The 17736-nt window shown below is 41.8% G+C and overlaps 1 protein-coding gene across 1 annotated transcript; it reads left to right on the forward strand.

Annotated features, from left to right (window-relative positions):
* Window positions 1-4490: 4490 nt before the first annotated feature.
* On the forward strand, window positions 4491-7569 carry LOC145410670 (uncharacterized; the record flags this gene model as incomplete). The annotated part of the gene is made up of 5 exons (XM_080280783.1): window positions 4491-4546; window positions 5264-5336; window positions 6149-6328; window positions 6959-7071; window positions 7347-7569. Coding segments are annotated over 5 exons (645 nt in total), but the record flags the coding sequence as incomplete, so codon positions are not given.
* Window positions 7570-17736: the final 10167 nt, after the last annotated feature.

Genomic DNA, 17736 nt, shown 5'->3' on the forward strand with positions numbered 1-17736 from the left:
CTCAAACACTGGAAAACGGCACCTCACGTCAGCATTAGGGAGCGGTAAAATATGAAAAAATGACAACTCTGACTTGGGGAAAAACCTCGCTTCACCAGGTTATAGAAAAAAGCGAACACGAGAAAAGGGAATGGGATGAAGATGATGATGATGATGATCGATGATGATGATGATGATGACCCTACTCTTCCCTGTGATCGTAGGTGAATTAGTCCTTGAAACTAGCCACAATAAAATTCCTCTGAGGGATGATCAATAGGGAGAAAGCTCAGTCTTTATTGTGTGTGTGTGTGTGTGTGTGTGTGTGTGTGTGTGTGTGTGTGTGTGTGTGTGTGTGTGTGTGTGTGTGTGTGTGTGTGTGTGTAATTCGTAACCCTCCCAAAATACAAAAAAAAAATCTAAGTAAATTACATAACAACCGTTCTAACCCTTATAAAAGAAAAAATAAAGAAGTACACAACCTTTGTTTTCCGTAACCTTGATTTCCTTTAGTCAGCCTCCCATTACGACAAGTTTCCCTCCCCAAAGCCTAATAAAATCGTCTGGCGGTGACAAGAACAAAATAAAAGACGGAATATATCGTAGTAAAGAAGTTAACCCCTCCACTACGATCACGTCTTCCTTAATTTCTTGACGGTTTTCTTATTTCTTATTCCCAATGTCTCCAGGCGATTTTATTCAGCTCAGGCGACACGTAATTTAAACTGTAAGGTTTTGATACACATAATTCCTTTACTATTAAGATGCTCTATTAATAACATCGTCTAACAGCGGCAAGGGAAAGTAAAGATTTGTCCTAAGGGTGAAGGGGTTAATGAGACAAAACGTAGAAGCAGAAGAGAAGGAGGGAGGGGGGGGGGAAAGATGCAAGGAAGAAGATAGGCAGCGAGGGATGTAGGGAGGAGGAAGAGAGGAAAAACAGGGAAAGAGGAACAGCAAGAGGGAGGGAAGGAGGGAGGGAGGGAAGACGGGATGGAAGGGGAGGGAGAATGAGATGCAAGAAGGGAGGGAGAAAGGGAGGGAAGGACGGGAGGGGGAAAGGAAAGGAGGGACGGCCGAAGAGAGGTAGAGAGGGTAGGGAGCGAGAGAGGAAAGGAAGGAGGGAGGAAAAGGAGGAGGCAAAGGGCCGGGAGGAGAGGAAAAAGGAGGAGATAAAGTTATCAGGAAGGAACGGAGTGAGGAGAGAATATCTGAAAGAGGTAAGCAGGGAGGTAGGGGGGAAGAAAGAATGACAGACAGATAGACAGAATGTTGGGGTAAAGGCGAACAGGAAGGAAGGAGGGAAGAAATACAGAATGGAAGAAAAGAAAACAAAGATGGAAGGAGGGAGAAAGAGAGGAAGGGAAGCAAGATGGGGAAGTAAGAGAAAGATAGGAAGGGAGAGGCAGGCAAGCAGAGGAAGAAGGAATGAAGGAAGGATGGAGGTGAAAAGGGGGAAGTAATTTAAGGAAAGAAGGAAGGAAGGAAGGATTGATGGATGGATGGATGGAGGGGATGGATGGATGGATCGGTGGGTGGGTGGGTGGATCAGGGGATGGATGGATGGATGGACGGACAAAAGAAGGAATGAAAAGTGGTAAAGACGAAAGGCGGAAGGAAACAGATAAGCAATATTAAAAAATAAGGAAAAACGAGAGAGAGAGAGAGAGAGAGAGAGAGAGAGAGAGAGAGAGAGAGAGAGAGAGAGAGAGAGAGAAACGGTGACTATGGCTTGTGGCTAAGAAGTTATGAATACCTTAAGATTACCCCCCTCTCTCTCTCTCTCGCTCTCTCTCTCTCTCTCTCTCTCTCTCTCTCTCTCTCTCTCTCTCTCTCTCTCTCGGGGGTAAAGGAGTGGGCAGGATGGGCTGGCGTGGGGTGGTACAGCCTGTGAAGATGGAAACTGTAGGTTGGATGGCTTGGGCGTGGAGAGGTTTATATCAAGGTTATCTCCAAGGACGAGAAGGAGGAGGAGGAGGAGGAGGAGAAACACTTCCTCGTCCTGAAGAGGTTAACCACAGTTACGCTGCTTATGTAGCCATTTGTACTGCCACCATCGCCATCATCACATCCTGTACACCAATAACACCATCACAGCTACTACCACCATTACCAATACCATCACCACCTCATGCCACCACCACCATCACCATCGTTCTCCTTACAAACGCCACTGTCGTCATCACCTACACCTTTACCACGACCGCACCACCACCACTACCAACCCCACCAGCACCACTGCTACCGCTACCATCATTATCACCAAGCTTCACCACAACTATCACTATCACCACCATCATCATCATCACCCCCATCAACCACAATCAACAACCTTTCACCACCCCCATCACCTTCCACCCCAGGCTGGAGTCCCGCAATGTGGCCCACGCTCTACTAGCCACAAGGTTCACTCGCCCTGATTGTTCTGCTCCTGGTGCCTGCCCTACCCTCCAGTGCCACACCCTTAGGCACTCCACAATGGCTCTCCTCCACCCCAACTCTCCCTAGTTATGTGTATACACATATACATATATATATATACATGTTATACATAATGTATATACACATGTATACATGTATACTTAATATATATACATATATTTATGCCTAACACCTCTTGGAAACTGTAGATCTGGTACCATGATGTGTAATCCTGCGTAAAACACTTGCAACTTTGTTTTTATCTTCCCAATAAATATTTCCACATGTGATTATAATTTTTCTATTTGAATAATTAATGGCATTATGAAGTCAGGCTATAACTACCAGCATGTTTTGCGCTGGGTCACACACTACCAATCAAATCTACCGTTTGCAACACCCGGCAGGTAAACAAGGCAGTGGTGGCGGAGGCAAGACGACAGAGCAACGGAGTGTTGGAAAAAGAGTATCGTACTGCGCGGTGACCAAGTTGGCTGGAGCCTGATAACGTACCGTGCCCTTAGCTTCTCCCCTCTCACCTCAGCACAGTTTTCTTCCCTCCCACCCACAATACCGTGACTCCACCGCTTCGCAAACGACAGTAATTACGCCTATTTTCGCGCGTGTAACGGCTGGAGCTAGCGGAAGGGCTGGAAAATTCGCTAATCTCGAGAATCTTCGTCATTACGACTTCAGGGCTGCGTGCACAAGATGTCACTTGGTAAGTCACGAGTTTTACACAGACTGAAAGATACATGACAATGCTAGATGCGTTTGTGAAAAATGGATTAATTTTTTCACTTCAATGTAGTCTTTAGTATAAAATGGGATATTATAACATCACAATGAAAGGGTTACAATCACCTGCCATTAACTCATTCAAGATTACTACTCTCTTATCGTACTCTCGTTACTATCATACAGTTTCATTTAGATTAAGGTCTTTTGGACTGACGGGATTAACTTTTTAACCACCAGTGTTCTCCTTTAGCCGTCTCAACAAAATCGGTTGGCATATGCCAGAAAGTCAATATATATATATATATATATATATATATATATATATATATATATATATATATATATATATATATATATATATATCACCTGACAAAATGTTAATCGAGATTTTTCGCAATCGCTTCAATCATTGTTATTAAAGATGGGTACATGCTGTAAATATGTAAAATCAGAAAGATTAAATCTTTCAGTACAATGACGTCAATATATAGATACGCTGACCAACGGTGAAAAACAACGACTAGTGGTTGTGGTGACGTGTGTGTGAAATGAAAGAAGTGAATTATCATCAACATCGCCATTATCCAAGACACCACCACCATCATTATCATAATTCCATTCCTAGTATTATAAACGAGGTGGGCAAGATCCATAAACAGGAAATGGATCACATATCTATTCAAAATCAAAGCCTCTCCAGAAAAGAAAAAATGAGCATAGAGGTAACTACACTGAAATTAAGAGTAAAGAAAAAGAGGTCGACCAAGAATGCGGTAGAGTGACAAAGTGAGAGAGTGTATGAAGGAGAATGAATGAAAGTCGAGGGACAGTAAGAAGAGGCAGACCAAGAATGAAGTGGGGGAGTACAGTACGAGTATATGTGGAAGAGTGCATTACAGTAGGGTGGTGGGAGGAGGTGCAGACCAAGAATGAGGTGGTGGGACAAGTTAGGGGGAGGGGTGAGGAAGAGAGGATGAGTGGAGTGCGAAAGAGTAGTGGAGTAGTGTATGGAGTGTGAGGGTGATGTGGTTGGAAGAAGAAGAGGTGGACTAAGAATGACGTGGAGGAATATATGAGGCAGTTTGTATGAGTGTGGTTGGGAGGCAGGAGTGGCAGACCGGGAATGATGTTTAGGAGCAGGGAGAGGTATAGTATAGCCAGGGACAAAAGTTCGCTTGCCATCGCTCTACGTCTAAAGTTACTTCACACTTAGAACATGTCCGTCACTTTCTTCCCTGACGCATCCTCCTCTCCTCTCCTCTTCCATCCCCTCCTCCTCCTCCTCCTCCTCTCCTCTCCTCTTCCTTCCTCTCCTCCTCCTCTTCCCTACACTAACATCTCCTTTCCTTCCCCCAGACACCCATCGATCTGCTGACTATTTGGAGACGGCGGCCAGCGGGTATGGGTGAGTTAGATTCCTTTATTACACCTTCAAGTGTTGGCCTCGACATACCTAGGAGGTGGGGCTGCCTGGTTGTACAAAATATCCCTCAACTCTAACACAAAAAATAAGGATGGTGGACTGCAATAGAGGCAACTTCAGCCTGCAAGCCACTAAAATCTAGATTGACATTCTGATGAACGTGAGGCTGTTACTACTTCTTCTAACACTATACTACTACTTCTGCCGCCACCACCATCACCACCACAACCATTACAACCACTACTGCCACCATATCTCATTTATATTTTAAACTGTCCACCATCAGACGATTTTAGTCAGCAGAAGGGAGAACTCTTGTGATGACTGGACTAAATGAATGTTACATCCACCTTCAACATATCGAACAAGCGGATACAGCAGAATAGTAGCAAAACTTCTAATCTTCACTGTACCATGCCACAATATTTTTGCCTTTATTGTAGTCTTACTCTCCTATTTTCACTCTAATCCGGCCTAAAACTGCATCTCTTCAATGATGTAGCCATTATGTAACGTTCAGCAGTTATCGTGTTATATTAAATTGTTATACTATGTTATTATACAGAATAGTTACATTGTTACATTTTACATTATATAATGTTATACTGTTCGTACGCTGCATTATGCTATGCTGGTATGTTATACGGTACTCCTCTGTGCTGCTACGTTACTGATACATATGTATGTCCTCCCACCCAGATACACTCGCTACGTGGACTGTAATTCGGCACTGGCTCTTATTGGCTTCATCCTATTTATTGACCTCCTCAGGGTAAGTCATCATCATCAACAGCATCATCATCTTTATCACCAGCACTATCATCGTTATCATAATCATCATAATTAGCACCATCATCATCATCTCACCATCACTATCGTCATCATAATCTTTACCACCATCATCTTTATCATCACTATAATCGTATCACCGGCACCATCACTTGCAGGCACCATCTTTATCACCATCACCCCTATCGACATCACTATCATCATGTCATCATCACCACCATCATCATCCCGCTAGCATCATCACTATTATCATCATCATCGCTTCTTCCTCGTATTTTGCATTTTATTCTTGCTAGCGTCAGGTGATTATATTCAATTTATGAATAAATGAGGGATTAACTGAGATTCTTTTACCCTAGTCACACGGTTCACTCATCTACATTCCGTATGTATTGTTTTTAAACCATAACACGAAATCTTATCCAGGAAGGTCGTGATATTTACCCTAATGTGCAATCCATCATTCCAATCATCCAACTCTCCCTAGCATTCCTTTTTCCTGTTTAATCCCTTGTCTAACGCCCCTTATCCTCCTCCCTATCCCTCGAAAGGAGAATGTAGAGATGTAAAAGAACAACTTCAACCTGCAGTCCGCCTGGTACACGTTCAGATGAGTCTGGGGCAACAATAATAATAACTAAAACAACTCTCAGTCTACCACTACCTCTCCTTCTTGTTCATGATGATGATGATAATGATTATTATCATCATCATTATTATTTATTTTTATTATTATTATTATCTCCTCGTCCTTTCAACTTCAAACACCCACTTGCAAAGACTATCTATACCCAGGACATTATTGAGGACGTGACTATGCCCATGAGGAGGAAGAGAAGATGGGCGACAGAAAACGGGAAGTGGCGCGGGCAAAATCGTGGATGGGAGATTGAGCCAGATCTTCTTACTTTCGTCAGTGAAGGCGGTCATGATCATCTGTATCATACTCTGCCTGGAATCCTTAGCCCGCTTATGGTATGAAGATATTTGTGTATAAAATACGGGGATCTGTAGCTACTTTGTTTTTGTTGATTTGGAGACGGCCTTTGACGGAGTCCGTAGAGAGGTGTGAAGTGAGCAATGAGAAAGCTTGGGATCGAGGAGTTGCTGGTTCGAGTGGTTATGGCTATGTATGTGGGTGCTCGCACCAAGATGAGAGTGCAAGGACAGTTGAGTGATGAGTTTTCCGTGAATGTTGGTGTGCATCAGGGGTCAGTCTCGTGCCCTTTATTGCTTGTTATGGTGCTTGAAACTTTCTCATGTGACTTCAGAAACATATCCCATGGGATATGTTGTATCCTGATGACTTGGTGTTTATTGCAGAGAATGAAAAGGAGGCAGAGGAAAGCATGTTGGAGTCTTAACAAACGATATACGACAAATAACAATCTACTCTTTTGATTCTCAGAAGCGCAAGTTCTTCCATAAAAGTTATCCAGCACTGGAGACACGTTTACATCTTTAGAATAACGCGAAGTGTGACATTATTCATATACAATACCAGTTTTATAACGACAGTAAAGTGGCAACACATATATCCAACCTAAGACAGTCTAACCAAATATAACCTTATTCAACCCAAATTAATCTAAGGTGTTTTGGCAGAGGGAGTGGGTGGAGGAGGGTGAGCAGTGTCGGGAGCTGGGTGTGTGTCAGGTCAACCGGGCACTGACCTCACAATACGGCACAGCAGGCAGGGTCATTGCTACACTCATCAGGTCAGTAGCTCTCTCTCTCTCTCTCTCTCTCTCTCTCTCCATCAGTTTAAAGCATTATAGTCTATGTTTCCGGATTATAAAAAACTAATATATATATATATATATATATATATATATATATATATATATATATATATATATATATATATATATATATATATATATGAGTGAGTGATCAAGAATTATGTCAGAATTATGATTAAGACGAAAACTGTAGAATATCAGTTTTAAAGTTCTCAAAATTCAGTAACAATTTATCTCAACTTTTTCCCCAGTAATGTAGCCAGTCGAGCCCTGTCTGGGGGTGATGACGGCGTTGCCATGGCGATACTGAGGGCAGCCAAGGAGGGGAGACACCTCGACCATACTTCTTGCCATGCCACCTTCCCTCACTGCACTTCACCACACCACCACCACAACGTCACCACACCACACACGTCACCCAACTCCATCACAGGGGATGACCCTCCTAAAAGCGACCAAGTGATACTTAAATGATTTGAGACATTCATCACTTGTACAGCATTCATAGTTTACAGCATCTAAGGGCGTCTCCACCATACATCAACAATGCAAGAGGTAGTTTCGTCACTGTCAGCGCTAAACCTAAAACAGTATACCGATAAGGCGATTATGTGAGGCATAAAAAACCCAGTACTAAAGGGAACTGGTGAGTGTGAATGTTTTGAGCTGACGCGTTTTTTTTTTTTTCCCTTGCCTCTACCTGACTGTACAAATAACACAGATGTGAGTAAGCAATGGGTTGTGTCAAATAATACGTTCTACATATTATGTTTCACTAGCTGTGGTATTATATTATTATAAATCTAACTGACATTCAGGGTACTGCAGGGTAGGGAGATCAAAAGCCCACCGCCTCCCTTTCATAAACAAATGTCTACCACAGCTATCACTAAACTCACGGACTCTCTCAGAACTATGATTATTATTACCATTATTATTATTATTATTATTATTATTATTATTATTATTATTATTATTATTATTATTATTATTATTATTGTTGTTGTTGTTGTTTACGTTACCCCCAGAGGTTGTTCTCGGGGGATACTTTTCGAACCGGGGGGAATAGAGACAATTAATCCTTTCACAGGCTTGGTGTTCTCTAAAATCCTTCGTAAATCCTTGCACTATTCTGATGTTCTCTTAAAACCTCCATTCATCATTTCACTGCTTTGGCGCTCTCTAAAGGGCCTGCAAGGGTTATCACTGCCACAGATACTTTCACAGTTGTATTCTGACTGGCACAGGAGACTTACGTAACACCTTTTCCTTAGCAGTTTGATTTATATATTACACCTTGTATCGATAATGTATGTTAGAGGTGGTTAAGTGGTATGGAGGGTGAGGTGAATGTGTAGTATTATAGAATATCAAATAAATACTGAAACTCATCACTCAGGCCTTTTCACATACGGGCAAACGTGTGTGTGTGTGTGTGTGTGTGTGTGTGTGTGTGTGTGTGTGTGTGTGTGTGTGTGAGAGAGAGAGAGAGAGAGAGAGAGAGAGAGAGACTAACGGGTGTCATGTGGTAAAACGGTGTGAGAGGTAGTGAAGGGAGTGGGTGTGGGGGGAGGGAGCCGTGACGGTCTGTAACGCTCCCTGGCACTACTGTAAGGACTGCTGTGACGCTAACACCGCTAAGGGGAGGCTGCTGTGACGCTGCTTTATTTGGTGACTGTTTGACACTTCATAACACTACAGTGACGCTATTTACACGTCCCAATACTGCTGAGACTCGTGTATGACTTTCCTGTTACTGATGAGGAGGCTGTTGTGACGCTTTCTAACACTGCAAGAGTAGCCCAAGAACATCAGATATATAAAAGAAAGAAAGAAAGAGAGGTAGAGACGTGACCTAGCACTGCAGCCGAGTTGGGATTCTAAAGTGACTCTAAAATTGCAATAACTCGACTTTTTTTGAGTCGACATGTTCGGGGCTGAGGAGGCAGTGGCGGTGGAAGAAGCTAGAGGCTCGTAAGTTAGAAGTGATTATTTATTTACCATCATCATCATTTTCATCAGTCATTCTATCCTCATCATCATCATCAGCAGCAGCATAATCACCCTATCATCATGAGCAGCAGCAGCACCATCAGAGTCATCCTATCATCATCACCACCATCATTAGATCCGTCACAATTATACATCTATTCACAAATAATACAACGCACACCAGTATACAGAATAGCTACTGATCACAAGTCACCAGTTTTCATCATCTTCAGTCATCAGTGTAGCCGCCGAAAATCAATTATATCGCTAAAACAACATGTGCATGTATGTAATTTGCATAATTACTGATTACACGCTACTCAAAAAATTCTAATCATCATCCACTCATTCCTCATTCTTTCCTTCGCAAATCTCACAGCCACCAACACAACATATATGTAATTTATATGATGTAAACTGTTGAAGAAATGAATACAACTATCACGGAATCATCATAATCCTATTCCCTTTACTGCACATGGTGTGGGCAGGATCCAGGAACAGAACATGGAAACACACACACACACACACACACACACACACACACACACACACACACACACGGTTACACCACACAATACCATATCTCAAAAATTACAACACATCACACTGCCAAATCTCACGCTACCACAACACACACTTCCACACCTCATGCACGTTAAACAACCTCATCATACACTGTCGCACTTTACAAGAACACAGCCACATCTCACAACACACACTACACACTGCCACGTCTCACACTATCATTCAACACATTCGCTATTACACCTGTCACATCTCACACAACTACACCACACAATAGCCTACTACACAATACACTGTTATACCTCACAATATCACCACCACACACTACAACAGCACACCTCACAGTGTCACAGCTCCCATCTCATACTGCACACTCTCCTTGAACCCTGTACGACATACAGTAAATGGATACATGTTATTAAAAACTGTACTGCTTAGAATGAACTACTCAGATATCTATTTTATTCATCAGCACATCCTTCAATAGCTGCCATCATCTGGAATCACTAAAAGGTTATTCCTTCACCCTGCGTAATACATCCCCCCCCCCTTTTTTACTGCATTCGTATCCACTCAGTAATATATTCTGCAGTCATATCCATTCACACGACATTTAACATTACACCCAGCGCAGTTCCTATTTACTCTATTTTTCCAGGTATGAATCGTTTGACTGTGCCCAGGCCGTGGCTCTAATTGGCTTCATTGGTCTTCTCAGCAACTTTCAGGTAGGCGCAAGGACACTATTCAGCTTTCAGCTCTGTATTTCTTGCGATGCCTACAACTTCTGAATTTTTTGCAATACCTACAACTTAAGTTATCTCTTGCGATACCTACAACTTACGTTACTTCTTGCGATGCCTACAATTTACCTACTTCTTGCGATGTCTACAACCTGAGTTTATATGTATACACAAAATTTTCATTCCTTTAACTTGAAACTAAGGAAGTGTTATCCGGCGGTGCATTTCTTGACTAAATAAAGCATACTTTCTTGCTCTCCCCTCAGAAACCAGGCACGCTTTTGTTCTTAGGGTGCCAATTACCTGCTTGGGTCTGTAACTATGACAAATAAAGGGATTTAATCCTCGACCTAGGAAACTATGACCATATTGTCCCACTAGTTTACGGGAGCGCGCTACCACTCACGCGCTCGAACTCACGACCAACCCGGCCACGAGCTCGACGCTCCACCTCTGAGCCACCGTTCCCCCACTATGACAAATAAATTAAATTCCTTTGACCTGAAAACTGTGGATATTCTCTTAATAGGGTCGAGGTTGGGTGTTGCGCACCCCCAATGGCATTGCTTGTGATTACAACCTGAATTTACATGTTTACCCACAAAATTTTCATTTAAAATTGGATATTATTTTCACATTTAATTTTCATTTTTATTACATTTATCTACTTACTGGGACGGGATTTGAGTCGGGGTTTATGTCCTTTCCCATGATCCCCAAGCGTAATTTCTGTTATACCGGACGATTACTTCCGTCTTTGTCTACTGCATGCAAGACTTCAAGATTTTGCTTTTATATAATGATCAGTGTCAACAATTTTTCTGAGGGGGAAGAGATGTGGGGAGCAGCTGGGGGCTGTGACTCCTCCCTCAGTATCTGTATGGCGCAGAGTCGTGGCCTTCTGGGCCAGTATACATCATTTACATGTTCTGTATATTAAAGCTGGGTTTGGTTAAGTATTTTGTGCACGGAAAGTTGACCCACATTCACCTCAACATTTTTCTCCCTATTATTTTCCCACAGGACATCATAGAAGAGTTTACCGACCTCATTAACGGTAACAGGAAGAGAAGCGTCAATTCTCAGCCGTGGTGGCTCCCCTCACATACACCCTTCGGCAGCCTTCACTGGTACGCCAAACTTAAGTGCTATGACGTAATGAGGGGGAGAGGGAGTGGTACATTGGCTTGCACATCTAGTTCGTAACTAGAACTCTAACTTGATTCTTGAACTGGTCAGACTGTTGGGCACAATGTTTTTCCCTAGTCCCTGTTCAAACATCAATATAATTAAGGACATGGACGTAAACCGCCTAGCGTACTACGGGATGTATTTTGGGGGGAAGTTTGGGACTCAACAAAAACTGCCTTAATGACCCTCGTTCTGTCCACGGCCATAAAAAGCAGCCACTTCCTCCTCACGCTTATTTTTTTTTTCCCCTACCACTATACAAATTTATTCACCTCCGTAGGAACCCCTTGGCTAGCTGCTCTGTTAGGCAGATCTCCAATTCTTTCACTGTTTGGATGCACCTGTAGATATTTTATTCCAATACCGGCATGTTCCTTTCTTCCTTCTTTTTTCTTTCTTTTTGTCAAAAGTCAGATTAAAAACTGCGTCGATTTACCCTTTCGTTGCTTAAAGCACAACTGATAATTTAAATTCTGCTTAACACCACATGATTTTGTTCTGCTGAATAATATCCCCCGAGTCAATGGCCTATGAATATTATAGGGCGGAAGAGAAACGCCTGTTTGAGGAATGCATGTGAAGTTACTTGAAAATAAGAAACAGATGGAGAAATTAATAAATTGGGATGGACATAAAGGTTACGAATGCAACTTAACAGAAGACAGTCAGACATATATAAGACTGACTGAGAAGCTATAGATGTACATAACTGGAAACAAAAGTTGACATATACATACAGGCGGACTGCAACAGAGAGAGAGAGAGAGAGAGAGAGAGAGAGAGAGAGAGAGAGAGAGAGAGAGAGAGAGAGAGAGAGATTTAAATAAATGAATATGAATGCCCTGTTTACTGTCACTTTACTAATCCTACACGTCTCTGACTAGGGATGGATTGCTGGACTCTGTACTGAGGGTGGTGCAATGGGACGAGAAGGGGAGGAAGACGGAAATGGAGGAAGGAGAGGTGGAGGAGGAGGAGGTCGCAAGGACAAGATGGGATGAACACAACGAGGGGAAGAAAGTAGGGAAAGAGCCGAGGAAGTCAGAAAGGATGAAGGAGGTGGAGGAAGAGCAAAATATGCTTTGGCTGGATATACAGGATGAAGAAATGGAAGGTAATGCAGCATAAATATAAAAGTAGTTTGCCTCTTCAGGCCGAAGACCTCTTTCAGTTCATTACTGCTATCTCCACGTTATATTCTTCTCAGGAGAGATCTTTTGTGCCAGAGTGGCTACCTTACGAGACATTCATATGTTGAATAAAACCATCTGGAGGTAGCAAGAATGAGCTAAAGCAAAAAATTAAATGGGGGTTAATCTATTTACTGTGATAACAAATTAGTTTATATTACGCCTGCTATTAACAGAGGAAATGATTTAGCTTTGGACACAACCTAAAACTGAAGGATACTAAAGTCTATACCTAACCCCTCCAGCTCGAAAAGTCAATCCTAAGATGAAGATACTCGTCTGGTGGTGGAGAAATTACAGTATAATGAAGACCATAACACTGAAGGGTTTATAATGTGTTTAACCTGACAAAGATCCCTAACCCCTTTCACCTCCAGTTGACAGTCAAATGTCTGAACTCGGATTAGAAGGTCGATCTGACTAGAAACCAAGGAGACCCACTCCTACCTGACAAGTAAGGATCATGGAATTCCATGTAACAACGACATACTAGATTTTGTGAGTGGCCCTGTTTCATCAGATGCAAAAAACACGCTTTATTAATATGTCCCAATTACTCTTCTCAGATGACCTAGAAGACAAGACTAAACCTAACCTGGACTCCCCTGCCCGTCACTCCCTCCTCTCACACCTGGCAAGAGTAGGACCTAAAATGGCGGTATGACTTTTTTTTTTTTATTCTACAGTATTACTACTTCTACTACTACTACTACTACTACTACTACTACTACAAATAATAATAATAATAATAATAATAATAATAATAATAATAATAAAAACAATAATAATAATAATATGATAATGATAAAACCAGCAGCAGCGACATTATCAGACTATATCAGATCCATAATCATGCATCATCTGTATCAATATCATCACTGTCATCATGATTGCCTGTGCTTTGTACAGTACATGTTATGTCCTAACCCTCCCATGACTACCTTTCTTTTTACTCTTCCTGCACTTAAGGTACGGTTACTTCATCAGAATTACGTGAGTAGTCACCTGTGGTATGTAAAACATACAAATACAGATACTGGAGACACGAAAACAAAGGTAGGCAGGAAGATATATATAGCTCATACATACAATATATAGATGTTGTACAGCCATTCCCACTCAAGTTGTTGTCCAAGGCATAAAAGATGGACACATACAAAGGCATACTGTAGACAAAAAAAACATACAGACATATGGCAATTATATATAGCTACAGTGTATGCAGTGAAATGTTCTCTTCTACAGGTGTCAGTAGTCATTTTCCTCTATGGTATACAGACATGAATATGAGATGATATCATCAGCAGGAATGCAGACATATAAAATTAAAGAAAACTGATAACCAATGAAACTCTTATAGATGTGGGTGGTTGTCATCCTATGAGGCATAGACAAGCATATAAAAAGATAGGTACTGTAAGCCGGGTACTGTAAGAAGGAAGGAAGGAATGATTGATGTTACTGAGCATCCCTGATCTGTTTGGTCAATCAGACTCATCAACTGAAAGCAAGCAACTGCCCTTGCAGGGCTGTCCTGTGCAGTGGCCAAATTTTCTCTGGCGACATGCAGCAACTCACCCCAAAGAAGCACAGGGAAGTATGTGGAAGTTTGGTTCCCAGATGGATGCCACATTTGCATCTTTCCACCCAATTAACAGGGATACTACAGTAGGTTCCACATCACCCAATTATTTGGTTATATGATTGCCACTCAGCATTGTAAATGGCCTCCTGGGTTATATATAAGAAACCATGAAGCTTGTCACTCAGTATAGCATCACCTGAAGTAGAAAAGATGACAAAGAAAAAGAAGTGACAGAACAGATGGGAAAAACCGAGACACAAAAAGAATGATAAAGATGAAGGATGAAGCAGACAGCACTATGTGAGCAGATGTTGGTCACCAAGGAGTGAAAAGTTTTCTTCTACAGATGTGGGTGGTTGACACAAGTGATGGGCGTGTGACAGGGGAGGAAGGAAGAGCTGGTATCTGTCGTGCCTTCAAGTCTCTCTCTCGGTACCACGGATGGCTTGGAACACTTTCCTCTAACCTCCTTCTGTGAGTAAAGCTTAAGTTTATATATACTGTACTGTGGAAGCACATTTCTGAGAATCCTTGTCAGAATATGTGTATTCTAGTAATTTCATTGGCTCATTTCTTCTCAGAATTGCCAAAGGAGTTACATGGGGGAGACTGATGGAAAAATTAAAGGATCCATGAAGAAATACAGTACAGTAGTTAATTTTAGTAAAATAACGATTGGCACACTAAGGTCATTCAGCCATGCTGAGAGAATGGATAGCAAGAGACTGACAAGGAAAGTGAAGAAGGTAGGGGCAGATCATGGACACTAAAGCCAATGTGCAGAGGTACAGTGAGACTATGTAATAGTGTGTGGAGCGTCATGAGAGGAGGGATGTTACTGAGTAGATACAGAAACAACCGAGGGCCCGTCATCAAAGTCATCCCTCACCGAGTGCAGAATTAGACAAAAGACAGCCAGATAAACAGACTGGTACAGGTATTAGATATTCTCCTCTAACCTGCCTCTGTAACTGCAGTTAATTGATATGAATAAATTTTGACTTACATTCTAGCTAGCAAGTGCAAAAGTAAACTGTGGTAGCATTATTTTATTTGATCACTCCCCTCCAACCTTTCGTGAGAAAAGCTGCTGTTGCTTCCTTTGAGTAAATTTTCTAACTCATGGCAAGGTAAGGGGCGGGTAGAGGTAATTCAGGGAGTTGTTGCCCCTCCTGACAATGAGAAAGCTCTCCCTCCATGCTAAACTGCTCTTGTATGCAGCGTATGTTCAGAGTGTAATGCTGTACATTAGTGAGACTTGGGAAGTAAAGGGTGAAGATATTTGTTGCCCCAAACATAAAGAGATGGTAATAATAAAATGGATGTGTAGTGCATCCTTGAATGTCAGGCTTGGGGAGAGGAGTTAGGACTGCAAATGAAGAGTTGAGAAGAAGGAACAGACTTGAATGTTTTGGTTTTGTGACGACAAGAGCTAGATTGTGATGGTTTGGACATGTGGAGAAGATGGAGGATGACAAATGGGTGCAGAGGGTAAGAGGTGTGAACGCTGAGAGTAGAGTTGCAAAGGGCAGACTGAGGAGAACCTAGGATGAGGTCAGAGTGTGTGACCTCAGGGATAAGGGACTGAACAGAGAAGCTGCTGGAGACTGAGCATCACATAGAGCAGTTATTAGGCAACCAAGGCCAATGCATGCATTAATGCTGAAGCTTCTAAAAAAGACTGAACATACAAACAAACTAATGAACCCCTGCATTCATGCACATTTTAGCAAAGCTATTACCTCACTTCAGTCATTTTTAATTTCCTTCCGATAGAGACAGCATGAATGGGAGAAATAGAAAGAGAGGACAGACACACGAAAGAAGTAGGCAGCACTACATCAAATAAGTGGATGATAGGCACCCCCACCTACCACCTAGCTTCAAAAGCAACAACGTCAAATAAATGAGCCATTTGTCTTAACTCACACAGAAATTAAGTAAATAAATAAAACTAAACGAAACATAAGGAGGCCCTATTGTATAACCTAAACTGACAGTTTAATGTGACATGATCTACTCAAATCAAATTTAACCTATTAAAGCTTTGTGTAACTCATGTCAATCTATTCTAACTCAAGTTCTCCTTTCCTTTTTTCAGACAGACCCTGAGCAATGCTGTGAGTCACCACCAGCCCTCCCGGACTCGTCTCACACTAGCCGGCCTCTCTGAAGGAACACCAATATGCTAACTTAACCTACCCAACCCTGACCTAATCTCCTTTGAACCTAACCCAACATGGCCTAACCTAGCTTAGCCTAGGCTAACCTAACCTAACCTCCTACTCCTCTTAACCTACCCTACCAGTGGCTGTAAAAGAGTTGGCTACACAGGAGCTATAAATTGACAGTTCATTCCCTTAGGTGTATGCAATGAAAAATTCCAACATATAAATAGTCTGGTGTAGAAGGGAATAAATGTTACCCTTGTCTGCTAAGTGTTCACTCTCACCTTACGCACAATAAACGACAAAGCACTGTATTTTGCTTTCTAGGTGCTACATATAGTATCTATCATTGCCAAGGGCTCGTTTCAGTATTACACTTGGGCTCAAAATTGATAACTATATTCAACCAAGGAAGACACACTGCAAGCAGAGATTTGACTGTTATGGACATACTTAGTTATCATACTGATTTTTAGCGAAGGCCTGTCTGTCAGTGGTCCTTTCTGTTCCAGCATTCTAAAATCCAGGTCTATAATCCATTACCATGGAATAATCTTATAGTAAAGTATAGTGATGATATTTTATATACAGTAGCTCCATGCATCCTACTGGGACACTTTGTGATTTTAGTACAATTACACTGATGGTAAGTGGTGGTGACCATCATTCAATCAGTGTTGTATGATGTACTGTAGTGGCCTTTTCCACTGGCTTTCAAAGTCAGGTTATGTATACAGGGGGGCCAGGGGAGAAGTCCTTTTCCAGATAGATCCACTTTCTGGACATGCCTTTGGTTCCATTACGTTGGATAATTGATGGATTACTCTACAAGTATTATGAGGTGAAGTGGGGCCTGCTATGGTGCCCTTGCTAACTGGGTGGAGAGATGCAAATGCTGTTTCCTGAAATTCCTGCCCTTTTCATTATTGCAGAAAAAGTGAATAAATGAAAGAACATGCTGAAGTATGGTTATGTCTAAAACAGTGTTGAAAACAGGAATCCTTCATCCTTTTTTCCCCCTATCGGACAGTGTTCAGCATGAAGAAATAAAACTGCACATTTCATTGTAAAGGCATGCCAATTACACCATCAACATCAACCATAGCATAAAGTCAGGGCAAATGTTTCAAAAGCTGAATGTCAAAATTCAAGGGGAACTGCTTAAAAAAAATAAAGTAAAATAAAAATAAAAGCAGGTGAGAGATGACTAGGGATAGTGAATGAAAAAAAGCTTCAAATCTTGT

Source organism: Coenobita brevimanus, chromosome 86 (assembly GCF_032717465.1).
Source record: "Coenobita brevimanus isolate Jiangsu-jjx chromosome 86, ASM3271746v2, whole genome shotgun sequence".
Classification (NCBI taxonomy): domain Eukaryota; kingdom Metazoa; phylum Arthropoda; class Malacostraca; order Decapoda; family Coenobitidae; genus Coenobita; species Coenobita brevimanus.